General features: G+C 44.2%; 1 protein-coding gene across 1 annotated transcript in view; it reads right to left on the bottom strand.

The window, feature by feature from the left end:
* Window positions 1–839: 839 nt before the first annotated feature.
* LOC122754042 (probable acyl-CoA dehydrogenase 6) overlaps window positions 840–18,240 on the bottom strand; it is a 39,718-nt gene continuing 22,317 nt past the window's right edge. Inside the window, 8 exon segments of the mRNA XM_044002020.1 lie at window positions 840–1,104; window positions 11,630–11,780; window positions 11,859–12,020; window positions 12,818–12,880; window positions 12,883–12,927; window positions 12,930–12,959; window positions 12,962–12,988; window positions 17,848–18,015. Of these exon segments, the coding sequence (XP_043857955.1) occupies window positions 1,065–1,104; window positions 11,630–11,780; window positions 11,859–12,020; window positions 12,818–12,880; window positions 12,883–12,927; window positions 12,930–12,959; window positions 12,962–12,988; window positions 17,848–18,015 (686 nt within the window). The 3' untranslated portion in view covers window positions 840–1,064.

The following is an 18,240-nucleotide window of genomic DNA, read 5'->3' as shown; positions in this document are numbered from 1 at the left end:
TCGTTTTGGAGGTTATATAACAACCAAGGGGAAATGTCTCACAGTGGCACACCAGCCTCGTAGAAAGCTCAGGCCTGGACTGGAGGCATGCAGGCCTCTGGGGTGCTCACGGACTGGCCGGCCTTCCTGCCTCCGTTCTCCATCCCCCACTGAGCCTACAGTGATTTCCCTGTTAGCGCCAACCCCTACTTGCCCCTCCAGGCATCTTACATGCCTTTGAATTGGCCGATCGCCATGATGTTCAACCCATGATGGTGATGTCATGCCATTCCTCTTCATCTCCACTACTCAGAAACCCTGTTTGGTTCAAGGCATGAACCCTTTCTTGCCCCCCAAGCTGCCAGGGCCCTCTCGCCATACTATGCATTTTGTGCCTTCTGCATGCATATCCTGAGTTGGCTTCATTGCGCGCTCTCCACCTTCTCAGTGTCCTCCCTAAAAGACATCTCCAGGACCAGATTACCCCTCTCTTGGAGGGGCCAGCCCCAAACCCACTGACTAGAGAGCCTTCTCCTGAAACCCTGATGCTGCAGGTACCAGCACCCTGGCTTTCATTTCACTGCGCCGGAGGAGGAGGAACTTTGCCTGACCCTTTGGAAGTCCCAACTGCCTAAGCCCACCTGAGGTGAGAACAGAGATGAGCCCTTGCTGGCCTGTGTTGGTGTTTTGCTGCCTTTACAAGGGACTTTACAAGGTGAGGATCCAAGACATCGCCTACCTCAAGCTTTCTAGCATTGTCTCAGATGTTTTTCATGGCACCGAGGACATTTTCACTCTCCAAGAATCTTCCCCAGATAAGCCATGGGAAGGGCAATTTCAATAAATATTCCACAGATGTCGGGCTTCAGTCACGTATTTTATTGTCAGTATACCAGCAGGTGGGGAAGGGAGGGGTACTATTTGGCATTTTGCCCTGGAAACAGTCAAAGTTTTGCTCAGAAGGGTCAGTGTAGTGCCTGGGGCAGCCTGTGCTCCAGCTTCGTGGGGAGTTTCCATTTGAATCATTTCACTGCTTGGGTTCTAGGAAGTATGGCCATGCACTTGATATGATAGAAAGCATGACTTCATCGGCACCTGCCCCTATGGATATTAGTCGAAGGTCCTCTGGAATGAAGGGACAGCAGGTTAGGCGTCAGACCTTGGAATGGGCTTTCTCCCTGCCAGCTGAGGCGCTGGCCTAATTAACAGTATATCTGTTTTAAAAGAACATTTGTTTACTTCCTTTTAACATTCTTTTTTAAAAAAGCTAGAATTCCAAATTCCCTCCAGCCCCCTCCTTCCATTGAGAAGGCAAGCAATCTATCCATTGTACATGTGAAACCGCGTAAAACATTACCAAATTAGCCATTTCTCACACACACACACACACACACACACACACACACACACACAGGCGAGAAGAAAATAAAGTGAGAAGATTAGACTTCACTCTGCACTCGGTCAATCAGTTCTCTCTGGAAGAAGACAGTATCTTTCATCATGGATCCTTCAGAATTGTCATGAATCATTGTTTTGATCAGAGTAGTCCTTTCACAAATTAACAGCCTTTCTAAAAAGCACATTCCTCATGACTTCCTAATGAAAACAGTGATGAATTGTGGAGTGAGTCTGCAAGGGCATCTCAACTGGACTACAATGGGCCAGGATTTATCTCCTGGGAGGGCAAAATTTGCAATGGATCCCTTAGCCTAAGACTTGCCCTCAATGCCCATTCCCAGCATCCCAGGTAACTCTTTTGTTGTTGTTGTTCTTTTTGGGTTTTTTTGTTTTGTGGTTAAGGCAATTGGGTTTTAAGTGACTTGCCCAGGGTCACACAGCTAGTGTCAAGTGTCTGAAGCTGGATTTGAACTCAGGTCCTCCTGAATCAGGGCCAGTGCTCTATCCACTGTGCCACCTAGCTGCCCCCAATAACTCTTTTTAATCCCCTCCCTTTTGTCTGAGAATTTGTATTCTTAACCAGGGCATTAACTCATGCCTGGAGGTGGCACTGCTAACTAAAGTGCCCCGCACTTATTTCGGTAATGAAAGGATCCATGATTCATTGGGACCCCCGCTTTAATCCATCCATCTCTGCTTTAGGAGTTGGTGTCTGTGGCTAAGTATGAATGTATACCTGAGTGGCTAGCTCCCATGTGTTAACTGGGACAGAATTCAGGTGAGTGGCAGTGGTGCCAAGTCCTCTATGGACCAATGCTGTCTGTGTGATGTTAGAGGACGACCACAACCAGAAGATGAAGAATGCCCTCTTCCAGCAGCCCAAGGATGCCTCCTGAGAGGCTGCTCCAGGTTTGGAGAAGCCCTTGTGTGAGAGTGAATGCCTGCATTCTTGATTCTTTGGTTCCAAGTTGTGTACATTGAGTTTGCCTAAAACACAAGTTATAACCTATACCCAATTGCTTACTGTCTCAGGGAAGGGGTCAGGGAGAGGTGATAGAATTTGGAACTCAAAATTTTAAATAAAACTGTTTAAATTGAAAAAAAAGTCCCTGCCTGTTAATATCCTTTGCTCATTAACCAATGGGGGAATGACTTGTCCCCTTATAAATTTAATTTGGTTCTCTATATATTTGAGAAATGAAGACAGTCAGAGCCCACCTGCCTGTAAAAATTGTTCTCATTTAATCTCTTGCTGCTGGACTTTGTTGACAATATACAGAGATGCTGATGATTTAAGTGGGACTATTTTATATCCTGTGACTTTGCTAAAGTTGTTAATTATTTCCAAGTAGTTTTTTAGTTGATTCTCTAGGATTCTCTAAGGATACCATCATATCATCTGCAAAGAGTAGACAGCTTTGTCTCCTCTTTGCCCTAATTTTAATTCCTTCAATTTCTTTTTCTAACTCTGACTGTTATGGTTAACCTTTCTAGTACAATATTGAGAGATAGTTGTGATAATGGGCACCCTTGTTTCACCCCTGATCTTATTGGAAGGCATCTAGCTTATCCCCATTACAAATAAAGCTTACTGATGGATTTAGATAATATGATTTATTATTTTAGGGAAAACACCCATTTATTCCTATGCTCTCTGGTGTTTTTAATAGAAATGGGTGCTGTATTTTGTCAAAAAGGTTTTTCGCATCTATTAATATAATCATGTGATTTCTGTTGATTTTTTTTTGATATGGGTCAATATGCTGATAGTTCCCTAAACAATGAACCAGCCCCCTCCATTCTGTAGAAATCCCTGCCTGGTTTATAGTGTATGATCCTTGTGATATATTGCTGTAATATCCTTGTTAGTATGTTTCTTAAAATTTTTGCATCAGCATTCAAAAAATTTCTCCACACTTTCTTTCTCTTTGTATCTTCCTGGCTTAGGTTATCAATACCATATTTGTGTTGGAAAAGGAATTTGAAGGGGCAGCTAAGGGCTCAGCGTACATAAAGCACTTGTCCCTGGATTCAGGAGGACCTGAGTTCAAAATCCGGCCTCAGACACCTGACACTTACTAGCTGATGTGACCCTGGGCAAGTCACTTAACCCTCAAATGCCCAGCAAAAAAAAAAAAAAAAGAAAAGGGAATTTGATAGAATTCCTTCTTTACCTATTTTCCCAAATACTTTACATAGTATTAGAATCAATTGTTCTTTAAATGTTTGGTAGAATTCATTTCTGACCCATCTTGGCCCTGGGGATTTTTTTCTTTTTGGGGGGAGTGGATTTTTTTCTTATGGATGTCATCGATTACTTGATAGATTTCTTTTTCTAAAATGGGGTTATTTAAATATTATTTTTCCTTTTCTGTCACTCTGGGAAATTTGTATTATTTTTGTAGTTATTCATTGATTTCACTTAGATTGTCATTTTATTTGCATATAATTGGGCAAAATACTTCCTATTAGCTTTAATTTCCTCTTCATAATAGTGATTTCATCCTTTTCATTTTTGATACTGGTAATTTGAACCAGTGGTTTACCTATCTCACTAGTTGTTTATCATAAAACTAGCTTCAGTTTTATTTATTAACTCAATCGTTTTCTTCAGTTTTATTAATCTCACCTTTGGTTTTCAGGCTTTCCAAATGGGTGCCTAATCGGAGATTCTAGTTTTTTTTAGTTACATACTCAATTAGTTGATCTACTCTTTCTCTATTTTATTGCTGTAAAAGTTAAAAGAAAAAGATTTTCCCCTAAGTAGTGCTTTGACTGAATCCCAAAAATTTTGATATGTCGTGTCATTGTTTTCATTCTCTTTGATGGAATTATTGATTATTCTTATGATTATTCTTTTGACTCACCTTATTTTTAGGATAGTTATTTCATTTCCAATTAATTTTAAGCTATATTTCACTGCCCTTTTAAATGTAATTTTATTGCATTATGATCTTAAAATTAAACATTTCTTTCTACATTTTATTGTGAGATTTTTAATGCCCTAATACAGGATCAATTTTTGTGTAGGTGCCCATATAACACTGAGAAATAGATATATTTTTTTCTCTCTCTGCATTCATTATTCTCCAAAGATCTATCATATGGAACTTTTCTAAAAGTCTATTCACCTCCTTAATTTCTTCTTGTTTATTTTGTGATTAAATATATCCAGTTCTTTTTTAAATAAACATTTGATATTTAAAGTTTTGAGTTCTAAGTCTATCCCTCTGTTCCCTCACCCCTCCCTTAGGAGATAAGCAATCAAGTATAGGTTATACATGTGCAATTGTGTAAAACATTACCATATTAGTCATTTTGTATAAGAAAGCTTGAAATCAAAGGCAAAAAAATGAAAGAGTGAAAACAGCATGCTTCAGTGAAAATCAGTTCTTTTTCTGGAGGTGGATAGTATGCTTCATCATTAGTCTTTTAGGATTGTCTTGGATCATTGCATTTCTCAGAATAGTTAAGTCATTCACAGTTCTCATCACAATATTGCTGTCACTGTATATAACATTCTGTTAGTTCTGCTCACTTCACTGTATATCAGTTCATACAAGTCTTTCCAGGCCTTCCTGAAATCATCTTGCTTGTCTTACTTATAGCACAATAATAGTCCATCATCATCATATACCACAGCTTGTTTAGCCATTCCCCAATTGATAGGCATTCTTTGATTTCCAATTCTTAGCCGCCACAAAAAGAACTGCTAGATAATATTCTTGTACAAATAGGTCTTTTTCTCTTTTGGGGGAGTGTCTTTGGGATATAAACTTAGCAGTGGCATTGCAGGCTCAACACATATGCACAGTTCTATAGCCCTTTGAGCATAGTTCAAATTGTCTTGGATCAGTTCACAAATTCTCCAATAGTAGATTAATGTCCAGCTTTTCCCCACATCCCCTCCAACATCCAACATTTTCTGTTTTTGTCTTATTAGCCTTTCTGATAGGTGTGAGGCTGGTCTCAGAGTTATTTGAATTTGCATTCTCTCTGATCAATAGTGATTTAGAGCATTTTTTCATATGACTATAGATAGCTTTGATTTCTTTGCCTGAGAACTGCCTGTTCATATTCTCTGACCATTTATCAATTGGGGAATGACTTGCATTTTTATAAAAATTTGACTCAGTTCGCTATGATATATCTAGTTCTGAGAGGGGAAACTTTGACGGTCCCCCCATGAATATAGCTTTCCCTATCTATTTCCCTCCTATAATTCACTTAACTTCTTCTTTAAGAACGTTGGTGACTGTACATTTGGTGCATATATGTTTAGTATTGCTATTACTTAATGTCTATGGTACCTTTAGTAAGATATAGTTTCCTTACTTAGAATTTTAATTAGATGTATTTTTCTTTTGCTTTGTCTTAGATCATGATTACTACCCCCTGCTTTTTCTTTCAGCTAAAGCATAATAAATTCTGCTCCAGCCTTTTACCTTTATTCTCTGTGAATCTCTCTGATTCAATGTGTTTCTATGTGAACAATATAGTATAAGGATTCTGTTTTTTTAATCCATTCTGCACTGTTTAAGGTGAGTTCATCTATTCATATTCACAGTTATAATTACCAACAGTGTATTTCTCCTCCTCTTATTCCCCCTCTCCCATTTATCCTTTTCTCTCTGTCTCTCCTTTCACCCTGTCCCACATCCAGGATGCTTTGCTTCTGACCACTGCCACCCAAACCTGCCCTCCATTCTGTCACTTTTCTTTTCTCATCCCTCCTCCCCTCCTACTTCCCTATAGGGTAAGATAAACTTCTGTACTCAACTTATTATTTATGTTATTCCCTCTTTGAGCTAATTCTGAAGAGTGAGGTTTCAAGTACTACCCACTGCCCCCTCTCCTATCTTCCCCCTCCACTGTAATAGATCTTTTGCTTCTCTTCATGTAAAATAATTTACCCCATTCTAGCTCTCCTTCCTTTTGCTCCCAGTGTAATCCTCTTTATCATCCCTTAATTTTTATTTTTTACATAATACCCTCAAAGTCCACCTCATGCCTACAACTTCTGCCTTCTAACTGTACTAAACAGTGATACAGTTCTTTTTTTTTTTTTTAAGTAAGGCACTTGGGGTTAAGTGACTTGCCCAGGATCCACAGCTAGTAAGTGTTAAGTGTACCTGAGGCCAGATTTGAACTCAGGTACTCCTCGACCTCCAGGGCTGGTGCTCTATCCACTGCGCCATCTAGCTGCCCCAGTGATACCGTTCTTAAGAATGACAAGTTTCATCTTTCCATGTAGGGATGCAAAACAATCTAGCCTATTAACGCCCTTGTTTTCTCTTTCCTTTTTATCTTTTTGTGCTTCATCTCAAGTTTGTATTTGAAAATCAATTTTGTTGTTGTTGTTCAGCTCTGATCTTTTCATTAGAAAAGCTTAAAGTCCTCTATTTCATTGAATGACCATTTTTCCCCTGAAGGATTATGCTTAGCTTCACTAGGTACGGCGATTCTTGGTTGTAATCCTAGCTCCTTTGCCCTCTGGAATATCATATTCCCAAGCACTCTGATCCTTTTAATGTAGAAGCCTCTAAATCCTATGTAACTCCTGAATATAATTCTGTGATATTTGAATGGTTTCTTTCTGGCTGTTTGCAAATATTTTCTCCTTGACCTGGGAGTCTGGAATTTTGCTCTAATGTTCCTGAGAGTTTTCATTTTGGGATCTCTATCAGGAGGTGATCAGGATATTCTTTCAATTTCGTTTTTTACCTTCTTGTTCTAGGATATAAGGGCAGTCTTTATCTTGGATAATTCTCTGAATATGATGTCCAGGGGTTTTTTAATTATGGCTTTCAGTTAGTCCAATAAATTTTTTTAAATTATCTCTTCTTGACCTATTTTCCAGGTCAGTTATTTTTCCAATGAGATATTTCACATTTTCTACTATTTTTTTCATCTTTTGACTGATTGATTCTTTTTTTTTTTTAATTTTGTGGGGCAGTAGGGTTAAGTGACTTGCCTGAGATCAACACAGCTAGTGAGTGCCAAGTGTCTAAGTCCGGATTTGAACTCAGGTCTTCTGGATTCGGGGCCGGTGCTTTATCTACTGTGCCACCTAGCTGCCCTGACTGATTGATCTTTGATGTCTCATGGAGTCAACTTCCACTTTTCCAATTCTGATTTAAAAATTTTTTTTTCTGTAGTTAGTTTTTTAAAACCTCTTTTTCTCCACTTGGCCAATTCTACTTTTTAAGGAGATGTTTTCTTTAGTAATTTTTTTTTTCATCTTTTCCCCATTTTTAGTTCTTCCTTTATCTACCTGATGACTCTTTTTTTTTCATGATTCTCTAGATCACTCTACAAGGAGTTTTTTGTTTGTTATTTGTTTTTTGGTGAGGCAATTGGGGTTAAGTGACTTGCTCAGGGTCACACAGCTAGTAAGTGTCAATTGTCTGAGACTGGGTTTGAACTCAGGTCCTCCTGAATCAGGGCAATGCTCTATCCTCTGTGCCACCTAGCTGCCCCTCTCTTGCATCACTCTATTTTTATCCCAAATTTTCCTTCTACTCTCTTGATTTTCAAAATCCTTTTTGAGCTCTTCTAGGATTTCTTTTTTGATCTGAAGCCAATTCACATTTTTTTTCTAGTAGGTTTTGCATGTAGGCATTATGACATTGTGTCCTCCTTCTGAGTTGTTTCTTGATCTTCCCTGTCACCATTTCTATGGTCAAGTCCTTTTCTGTTATTTTTATCTTGTCTTTTGCTCATGTTGTCCAGCTTCTTTAATTGCTTTTAAAGTTGAGCTCTGATCTTGGGTGGAAGGGGAACTGTTCCAAGCTTCTTGTGCCAAGGACTGCTTGCCCTGGTATTATACAAGTAACCATGGGGGGCACTTGCCTGGTTCATGAAGGGGCACAGGTGATACACCAGGGCCACATGGGAGGGAATAGCTGCTCACCTGCCTGCTGCACCAGGGCCACAGTCACTAACCTGTGCTGGGGCTTAGGGCCTCCTACTGGCTTGCCTGGATACTGCCTCCCTGGTCTATGCTCCTCTTTTACCCAAGTGAAACAGACCTTTCCTGCCAACCTTCCAAGTTGTCCTGGGCTAGAAAATTGTTTCACCCTATCTTTTTTGTTGGGTTCCAGAATTCACTTTGAGGTGTGATTTTATAGTTGGTTTGGAAGTGAATTTGGGAGAGTTCAAGTGGTTTCCTGCTTACTTTTGCCATCTTGGCTCTAGATTTAATGCAGAGTATTCTTTTACATTGGGCTGTTCTTTGACTTCAAGGATTCATCAGTGCCATAAAAACGTAAATAAAAATCCCATACCTATGACCTCAGTGGATAGGCCTGGAGTCAGAAAGACTCATATTCATGAGTTCAGATCTGGCCTCAGACACTATCTCTGTGACCCAGGCAAGTCACTTCATCTGTTTGCTTCCATTTCCTATCTGGATGAACTGGAGACAGAAATGACAAACTAGGTTAGCCTCTTTGCCAAGAACACCCCAAAAGACTCACAAAGAGTAAGATACAACTGACATGACTCACTTGAACTTTGGACCAAATTGAGTAAAATAAGATTAAGTAGGTCACAGGTTACAGAAGACAGCCAGGCCAGATAGGCTGCATTCATTTTATTCTTGTTTTTGACAGCCTTTCTTCAGACAAAGATCTGAGTTATTCCTTTGGTGGTGGATGTGATTGGAGGCTGCCTTCAGAGAGGCACAACTTCTCAGGACAAGCAGGAGATGGTTAGTGGTGTGGTTCTCGCCTCAGGCGAACACACAGAGGTGGTTTAAGCTCTGGAGCCACACTAAGGAAGTATATCACTGCCTTAGAGGTCATCCGATCTCTTCTGAGTCCAAGCTTGCACATTTATATTTGTGGGGGCTCCTTCACTTCTTTTTACACTGTCCTGGGGAGCCAAGATAGGGAAAGCTCCCCAAGTTCTTTGCCCTTTGCAGATCAATTGAAACAACCAAGATCTTTAGCCTGTAGAAGGAAAGACTCAAGGCTATGAGAGTGACCTTCAAGTATGGGAAGGGCTGTCTTGGGGAAGTCTGCAGACTTGTTCTTTTGGACCAGGAGCAGAGAGGAATGGGGAGAGGGCTATAGTTGTAAAGATGCAGGTTTAGTTTTGACTGTCAGAAGAACATCCCTCCCAAGAGCCAGAGAACCACCCTCCTGCAGCTAGGCAGTGGGTTAGGCTTAGGGTTAATGGGGAAGCCCCTTGAACAGCATCTGCATGTATAATGGAAGGACAAATAGCCTCAGAGCAGTTGCCTGACCTCACTAGCCCCTTGGAATCCAAAGATCCTGATGGGAAGCCATGGGTGAAGAAGATGGTCTTGACATCCCAGAAGGGGCTGTTGGCCTTGACATTGGGATAGATGGCAATGTCCTTGAGTGGAAACTGAAGTGGGGGAGGCATGGAGCAGGAGTGCAGGGAGATGTACAGGCAGGTCGACTGTATAGTCATGCTGGGCATTGAGGCATCATCACTGTGTGGGGGCATCTCCTTCACTTGATGGACAGAGGGTGGACTAACTCCATCTATGTCTGAAGCCCGTTCCTAGAGCTAGGAAATGCTAACTTTTTATCATGAAAGTATTTTATTTTGTTTTCCAGTTACATGCAAAGATAGTTGTGGGATTTGTTTTATTTTGTTTTGTTTGCAGGGCAATGAGGGTTAAGTGACTTGCCCAGGGTCACATAGCTAGTGTCAAGTGTCTGAGGTCGGATTTGAACTCAGGTCCTCCTGAATCCAGGGCAGGTGCTTTATCCATTGCTCCACCTAGTTGCCCTGAAAGATAGTTTTCAACATTTGTTTAATGCCATCTTCTTGAGCACATACTTGAGAGATGTTAATGGAGCCTGTCTTCTTGATGTCATCTGATGAGGTGTAGGTGCAGCTAGTCCATAGCTGGCCTAGACCCTCCTTTCAGTCTTAGAGTCCAAGTTCTGGTTGTGAAGGTGATGATGTTTTCCTCAGACTTGTCAAGAATTCTGGCCTGTGCAGCTACAGGTTGGAATGGTCCCTCTGACCTGAGCATTCTTAAAGAATTCATTACTTCATCTGCATCAGGGCTTTCATGCTTTGTTCTATCCTCCTTCCTGATTCCTGTTCCAGTGGTGTGATGTCTAGTGAAACGTACCTTTATAAGTTCTTGGTGCCCTATGATAGGACCAATGTCTCTCTGCCTTGTATACATATTAATAAAATTAACTTACTGAATAAGTCCAGAAATATGGGGGAGGGGAATAGGAAGGAACCCACCTTCATTAAGTCCCTCCCATGTGCTGACACTGTACTGAGCACTTGGTCAATATGATCTCATTTCCTGTTAATTTATTTTCCCAGAATGCTGCCCAATCCTACACGTTCTTTTTCTTCTTTCTGTCTGATTTGTCACATTCTAAAAGTCAGTTGTTGAACTCTCGACTCTTCAGATTGATCCTTTTTAAACACAGTTAACTTTTTCCTTAAGTCTTTATTGCCTGCTGTGCCTGCAAGTAGACAAATGTGTATTGGACATTGGCCCACCTGCCCTCACCACAATATAGTTTCTATGCTTGCCTCTCCTAATTATCTTTCATTTAAAATCCTTTATTGCTGTTCAGTCATGTCCTGACTCTCTATGACACTCTCTGACCATAGCACATCAGGCCCTTCTATCCTCTACTATCTCCCAAAGTCTGTCCAAGTATATGTTCATTGCTTCCATGAGACTCTCCATCCATCTCATCCTCTGCTGCCTCCTCCTTTCGCCTTCAATCTTTCCCAATATTAGGGTCTTTTCCCATGAGTCCCATCTTTTCATTATGTGGTCATAGTATTTATTTTTCCCCGTTTATTTAGAATTATATTTTTTCTAAATTACATGTAAAAACAAATTTTAACATCGATTTTTAAAACTTTGCATTCCAAATTCTCTTCCTCCCTCCCTCCCCATGCACCCCAAAGAACTTAAGCAATTCAATGTAAGTTATACATGTGTAGTCATGCAGAACATTTCCACATTAGTCAGGTTGTGAAATAAAACCATCTCTCATTTAAAATCAGCCAGATTCAAAAGCACAGTGGTAACACCGCATGTTCTAGAGTAGGACCCACATTCCTCTGGTCAGTGACTTTCTGCCCCAGTCACATTTCCTGCAGGCCTGATGTTTGGTCTTTCAAGTAGACCTCAAGCCTTCAGGAGGCCCCAATCTACCCATGTCCTTGATGAAGTTAAGGTCACCAGATGGCAGAACAAAAAGAAAGTGTAACTGTTCTCAAACAACAAGCTCACCTGAAAAGTCTGCTGACCAAGGATTGTGGGTGTATCTCCATGGCCCCCCAGTATGGAGGACAGCTGTCCGTCACCTCCCGTGAAAGACGGCCCGCCTTTAACTTGCCCATTGACACCAGCTTGGTTGTATCAAAGCCCTGCATGTGCTGAGCTAGAGACAGGAAGACGAGTGTGAACTGGTGCTTCCTGCTCAAAGCGACCCTTGCCCCCACCAGTTCCAGCACCTCACCTACAGTCCGGTAGAGCAGGGAGCGTAGCAGCTCCACCTCCGTGGCCAGTTCTGCCAGACGGAAGTGCACGACCTGGCTGTCCAGCAGGGGCTTGTTGAAGAGGATGCGATTCCGAGCATACTCACTGGTCTGGTGGATGATGTTGGTCATGGGGCTCAACACTAAGGAACACAGAGCAGCATGGCCACTTCTGTAGAGCGGCTGTTGGCCCTCCCTGCCACAGGGGCCTTTCATAAACAAGCAGACAATGACAAAGCCCTGAAAGCCCTGAGTTCTGACCTAACTTCACAGACCTACCCTCCCTGAGTGCCCAAAGCTTTCCAAGAACCCATCAGAAGTCTCAGGGGAAGTCTCTTTTCTGCCAGAACCCAGAAGACAGAGGACAGCCAATTAAAACCATGTCATTTTGAATACTGTTGGCATGAATGGGCAGGTAGAGAGCAGATGGCCCATCTGGATCTGTGGCATGGACCAGAGAGGATGAAGCAGGAAAAGCTTCCCAAGTGTCCCTGTGGATCTGGAAAGGACAGGACCACTTGCACAGTCTTAAACTCTCCTGCCTTCTTTCAGTGATTGAATGAGATAATATTGGTTAAAAAAACCCACTTAGTACAGTTCCTGGCACATAGTAGGATCTTTATTTCTTTCCCTCCATGTCTCCAATTTGGAAGTCCTCCCTATCAACTCTGATGCAGAGATGATGACCCCACAGCCTGAAGGTCTCAGCTGTTGGAACCATGTTGGGGACTTTGAGACTAGGCAAACATTTCCATGGAGTCAACATGTCATTGCCAGTTCTGTGGACAGTTCCAGCAGAATGATGCTGCAGGCTTTACATTGTGCTTGCTCATGTCTGGTTTGTGCCTTGGTACCTCCGTTAAAGGAAGCTGCCCAGGCCATCAGGGTGAAGGGAAGAGCCTGCGACACCGCCCTCCCTCCAGCCAGCCCCGTCATTTACCCAGGCCTGTGGAAGACATCCGCTCCTCTTGGAACTGCAGCATCTGGTACTGGAAGCCCTGGCTTCCTCCCCAATGAGAAACTGCCGGGGCACTTGGACCTCATCAAAAAGACCTGAACTGTGTCTGATGAACACATGCCAGCTTTTCTATGTTCTTAGAAACGTGAATGCCTAGAAGGAACAGAGACACCATGAGCACGGCATGAAGCCCATGGATGGAAGGCCCCTGAACCTGGGTGAAGGGAGGCAGCTCTTTCCACCTTAATCACCATCTGGACTTCTGAGACTCCTCTTCTAGGGAAGCAGAACAGCCTCGGAAGGGCAGCTCAAGACCCTCCCGATTCAGTAAGGGAGGCCCTGCCCAACTCTCCCTGGCACTTGGGACCCAGTGCTGAGTGTGCATCTCGCTCCTTGCTGGCAGGGTGACCGGAAAAATCACTTACTCGGTGCCTCAATTTGCTTCCTTACAGGATGTGACTGAGAGGAAAGGGATTTTATTGTTACTGGTCTTTCTCTAGTCCCAAAGTGTCACACAGACCACCCCACATGTCTCCTCATAACAGTGTGGGGCTGGACAGAGGGATGGGAGGGACCACAATAAGTTTGTGGGACTAGATCTCTTATAATCTCTGCTCAAATGAGACATGAAATAAGTGATGCATGCACAACTGTTGTTGGATTGCTGACCATCTCAGTGAGGGGAAAGAAGAGAGAGAATTTGGAACTCAAAACTTTATTTAAAAATGTTAAAATTGGTTTTAACATGATTGGGTTAGAAATGAAATATTATTTTTTAAAAGTGAGAGTAGGGGCAGCTAGGTGGCACCGTGGGTAAAGCACCGGCCTTAGATTCAGGAGGACCTGAGTTCAATTCAGCCTCAGACACTTGACACTTACTAGCTGTGTGACCCTGGGCAAGTCACTTAACCCCCACTGCCCCGAACAAAAAAGTGAGAGTGACATCAGATGACCTCAAACATAATATTTCTTCAGGGAGACAGGAAAGGGGCTTGGGCATGACAGCCTCTCTGGTCCCAGCAAGTCCCACTTTCAGACTGGCATGAGGAGAGAGGGAGCTAGGTGGCAGCGTCCTCATCCTTGTTGGCACCCGCAGGAGGAGACGAGTGGTCATAACTCCCATTTTACAGAGGAGGTCCAGTGACTTGCCCATGATTGCCCTGATCGGGTCAGATGCACCATTCACAGCCAGTTCACTGCAGCATCTTCGTGGATAGAGAGAAGTAGGCAGTTGTAGCAGAGAAAGGAAAGTCCCAGAAGAGTGAGAGAGGTGGGGTGAGGGTGGAAGAACATCCCTCGAAGAGGAATCAGGCCTGAGTGACACTTGGAGGTCAGAAGCTTCGTGCCCCACCGCAGAAGGAGAGTGTGGCTCCTGGGTGCATTGGGGAGAGAACAGCCAATGATGATCCCCAGACAAATGGAAGCCAGGGGGTGCCCTTGGGGACCACTATGTCCCTCTGTCACAATAGTGAGCTCTCTAGCTGTGTAACCCTGGGCAAGTCACTTAACCCTCATTGCCCTGCAAAAAAAAAAAAAAAATAGTGAGCTCTCATTTTCCAAGACAGGGCAGAAATCCCAAGCCCAGACCAAACCAGATGGCTGGTGCCCGCTTCTAGGGTGGTCACAGACCCAGTGATGGCACCCGGAGAGTCGTCCTACACGTTGAGGATGATGGAAAGGTGGTAGTTAAGTCATCAAATGTAGTAGAGACACAGGCAGCACTTTCAGCATTTCCACTTGTTCCACTCATCTGGCCTCCTCCCGCAAGCTTATTCTTAGAAGACTCAGCCCAGGTGCTATCTCCTGGCCAAGAAGTATTCAGATCTTCCCAATGAACATGCCCACTCCTCCCCACCCATCACGTTGAATGTATTCATCTGCAGAAGCCTTGTTGCCTCTTGTGGGCATATTTGTATTGTTATCCCTAGTGCCTAGCCCAGAGCTTAGCACTTAGGATGAATGAATGAAACAAACACATTTTTCATAGAAGAGGGAAGGATATTTTGGTCTGGGAAGTCACAGGAATAGTGAGGGGGAAATAACATGATTGCTATGCCTTTTTCAGATGAAATGGCCTTGTGTCAACTGTTCCCGGGACCAGGAGGGAGGCCCGGTTAGATGCAGACTATAGGACCATCCAAGACCATTACCCCTAGGGGCAGAAGTGCCACCAGGAGGAGCGTGGCCACCCGGGCCAGGAATGCCCTATGTATGTCCGGTGTCAAGAATTTAAATGAGCCATGAATGAATGGAGATTTAGAAAATGAACATGACCAAGACAATGGTGTCTGTGGAGGGAATTGGGACTTGGGGACAGGGCACAAAACCTAGGAATGACCAGCTTCTGGTCTGGCCTGGGCTTCTGGGAAGAGTTTCATCAGTCAGTCCATGAGTATTTGTTAAGCACCCACGTTGTGCCAGGTACTAGCTAAGCCCTGGGAATGAGAAGAAAGGCCAAAAGGCAGTCCCTGCTTACAAGAAACTTGAGGTTCAATGGGAGAAGAAAACTTCTTAACAAGCCTGAATAAGTTCCATTCAGGACACACTGGAAGTCTCCCACAGAGGGAAGGAGCCAGAATTAATGGGGTGGGAAAGGCTTCTTGTAGACAAAAGCCTGGGGTTGTGGCTGAGACTGAGGACATCCGGGGGTGGAGACAAGCATTCTGGGCATGGGGCCACAGGCAGTGAAAATCCGAGGAGTCAGGAGAGAGAGATTTGTGTAATGACTAGCCAAGAGGCCAGACAGACTGGAGGCAGGCAGACCCCACCCCTAGCAGGCCATGGGAACAGTCCAGGAGGAAGGTGACCAGGGCCTGCACCAGGGTGAGGTGTGGTCAGAACAGGGAAGGAAACATACAAGAGATTTTATAAAGGTACAATAGGACATAGTGACAGACTGGCTATGCAGAAAAGAGCCTTTGGGGTGCACTGGGCTGGACCCCTGACAACAAGAGCGAGGCAGAAAACCGCATCCCCATTGGCCTGCCATCCTCTGCCAAGGAAGGCAACCTTTACATTGGCGATGACAAAGCCACACCGAGTCACCAGGCGTTGCTCTCCCCAGGGGAAGTAAGTTGAGAACCGTGCTGGAGGGGGGATGCCTGAGGGTGGCCCTGACTGGGTGAAGGTGGGGCAGGGCATATGGCCTCACCTAAGAAAAGTGCATAGAAGAAGCCTTTTGGGGGTGCACTGGAGCAAGCCGGCACCCATAGGTTCCCCAGCTTTTAGCTCTTCTGCTCGGCTCCCTGCACCCAACCCCACCTCCTGCACCTTCTTTCCCTGATGAAAACAGGCCATCCCCCTTCACTGGGGTTCCCTCCAAGACTGTGGACCCCCATCAAGAGAGTCCAAGTGCTGCCCACCATCTGACAGGGGAAGAGGTGCTGGGGTGCACACGGTGCATACCCAAAGGAACAAGGTGTTGGAAGGAGGGACAGAGTTGGTTCGGCATAGCAGTATCTTAGCAAACAGCACCAGCTCTTCACTTCAGACTCCCAACTCTGCCTTTAAAATTAGCCTGAGCACATGTTTGGGGGAGGCATGGACCGGCACACAGAGCTCCGGGTGGGCTTGTCAGTGATCCTGCCTCTGGGGATGCAGATGGAGCCTCTTCTCTTGGTCCATTTTTGAGAAGGTTGAGAGAGCATTCAAAAGTCTAAGAGACTAATCACTGGATCTGATGGATTTGGCCTGCCTGGAGTAGCCTACTTAGAAATCCAAGAGACAGCTCACAGTCCGTTCCATGATCCTGGGAACAGCTCCTTGTGCTCAATCAGTTGGGCGACTGCACAATCAGTGGCCTCCATTTCTTGTAATAAATGTACAAATTCCTCCAAAAATGTGCCTCATTGTACATGTTTGGTCTGCCCTCTCTCAGGAGGTGGCAGCTTTCTTCATTACTGTCCCTGAAATAGGGTTGATCGTTGTTCTTGCATTGTTCAAAGCTGTTCACCTTGACCATGATGCTGACACCATGTAAGTTGTTCTCTGCTTGCTTCACTCTGCATTCACTCAGATGGGTATTCTCAGGGTTCCAAGCCTTCCCACAGGTCTCCCTGTCTCAGACCTCTCCCTACTCCCCTCCCAAACTGCTCTACATAGCCTGGCCCATTCCTGCCTTTCGGAACTTCTCATGTCCGACAGCACTGGCCTCTCTGCTGTTCCTCGAACAGGATGCTGTGTCTCCCAGCCCCAGACACTTTCCCCAGCCATCCCCATGCCTGAAACTCTCTCCCTCCTCACCTTGCCTCCTATCTTCCCCATGAAATTCCCACCTTCTTCAAGTGGCCTCTTCAGATACACCTTCTTCTGTTGGTGAGCTCCAATTTACATTGTGTGTGTCTTGTCTGTCCATAGGGCATATGCACATTGTCTTCCATATTGGAGTGGGAATTCTTGGAGGACAGGGCTGCTTTCTTTGTACACCCAGCACTTAGCGTCATGCCGGGCACATTTGTTGTTCAGTCATTTCAGTGGTGACGACTCTTTGTGACCCCATTTGGGGTTTTCTTGGCAGAAGTACTGGAGTGCTTTGGCCATTTCCTCCTCCAGCTCATTTTAAAGATGAGGAAACTGAGGCAAACAGGGTGAAATGACTTGCCCAGGGTCACATGGCTAGAAAGTATCTGAGGCCAGATTTGAACTCAGGTCTTCCTAACTCCAGGCCTAGCGCTCTACCCACTGCATCATGTAGCTGTCCATCTGGCACATAGTAGGTGCTTAATAAATGTTTATTGACTGACTCAGCACGACTGAACTCAGATAATGTTGCTTCATTCCCATTGGGCACCCACCATCCCCATTCCAACATGCAACAAGCAGCATTAGGGTTTATTTAAACTCTGCTCTCAGAGATGGAGAGAGAACCACTCACTGCTAGCCAGGTGTGCCTTTCCTGCACCATGCAGAGCACGCAGCCCCTCCACCCTGATGCTGGTATCCAGTCTACAGGTCTAGTCCTCTTTCTACGGCCCCACATAACTCCCACAGGACACTGAAGTGCCTAGTCTTACCATTCAAGTTCATTGGCACACAGAGAAGGGACTTGTTGAGGTGGGGTGGTCCTGCACTGGTGTTGGCCAATAGACACATCCAGTCAGCTTGGCTCCCAGACGTTGTCCACATCTTGCTGCCATTAATGATGTAATCATCGCCTTTGAGCACAGCTTTTGTCTTGATATCCTATCAGCAAAAGAGGAAAGAGGAAGATAACAACTTCTATTCTCCAATTAATCTGGGAAGGTTGTAAGAATTGATAGAGAAGACGCTCTGAGCAGGGAGGTGTCTCAGAAGCTGTTGTATCAGGCCAATCAACAAAAAATGTAGGAGTATTTCTTCTGTCCTTTGCCTTGCTAAGTTCCAGGGGAACAAAGACAAAAACTGGAAACAGTCACTACTGCCAAGCA

This window comes from Dromiciops gliroides, chromosome 1 (genome assembly GCF_019393635.1).
Source record: "Dromiciops gliroides isolate mDroGli1 chromosome 1, mDroGli1.pri, whole genome shotgun sequence".
Lineage (NCBI taxonomy): Eukaryota > Metazoa > Chordata > Mammalia > Microbiotheria > Microbiotheriidae > Dromiciops > Dromiciops gliroides.
Note: the sequence above shows the minus strand (reverse complement) of the source record. Positions and strands in the feature narration are given on the sequence as shown.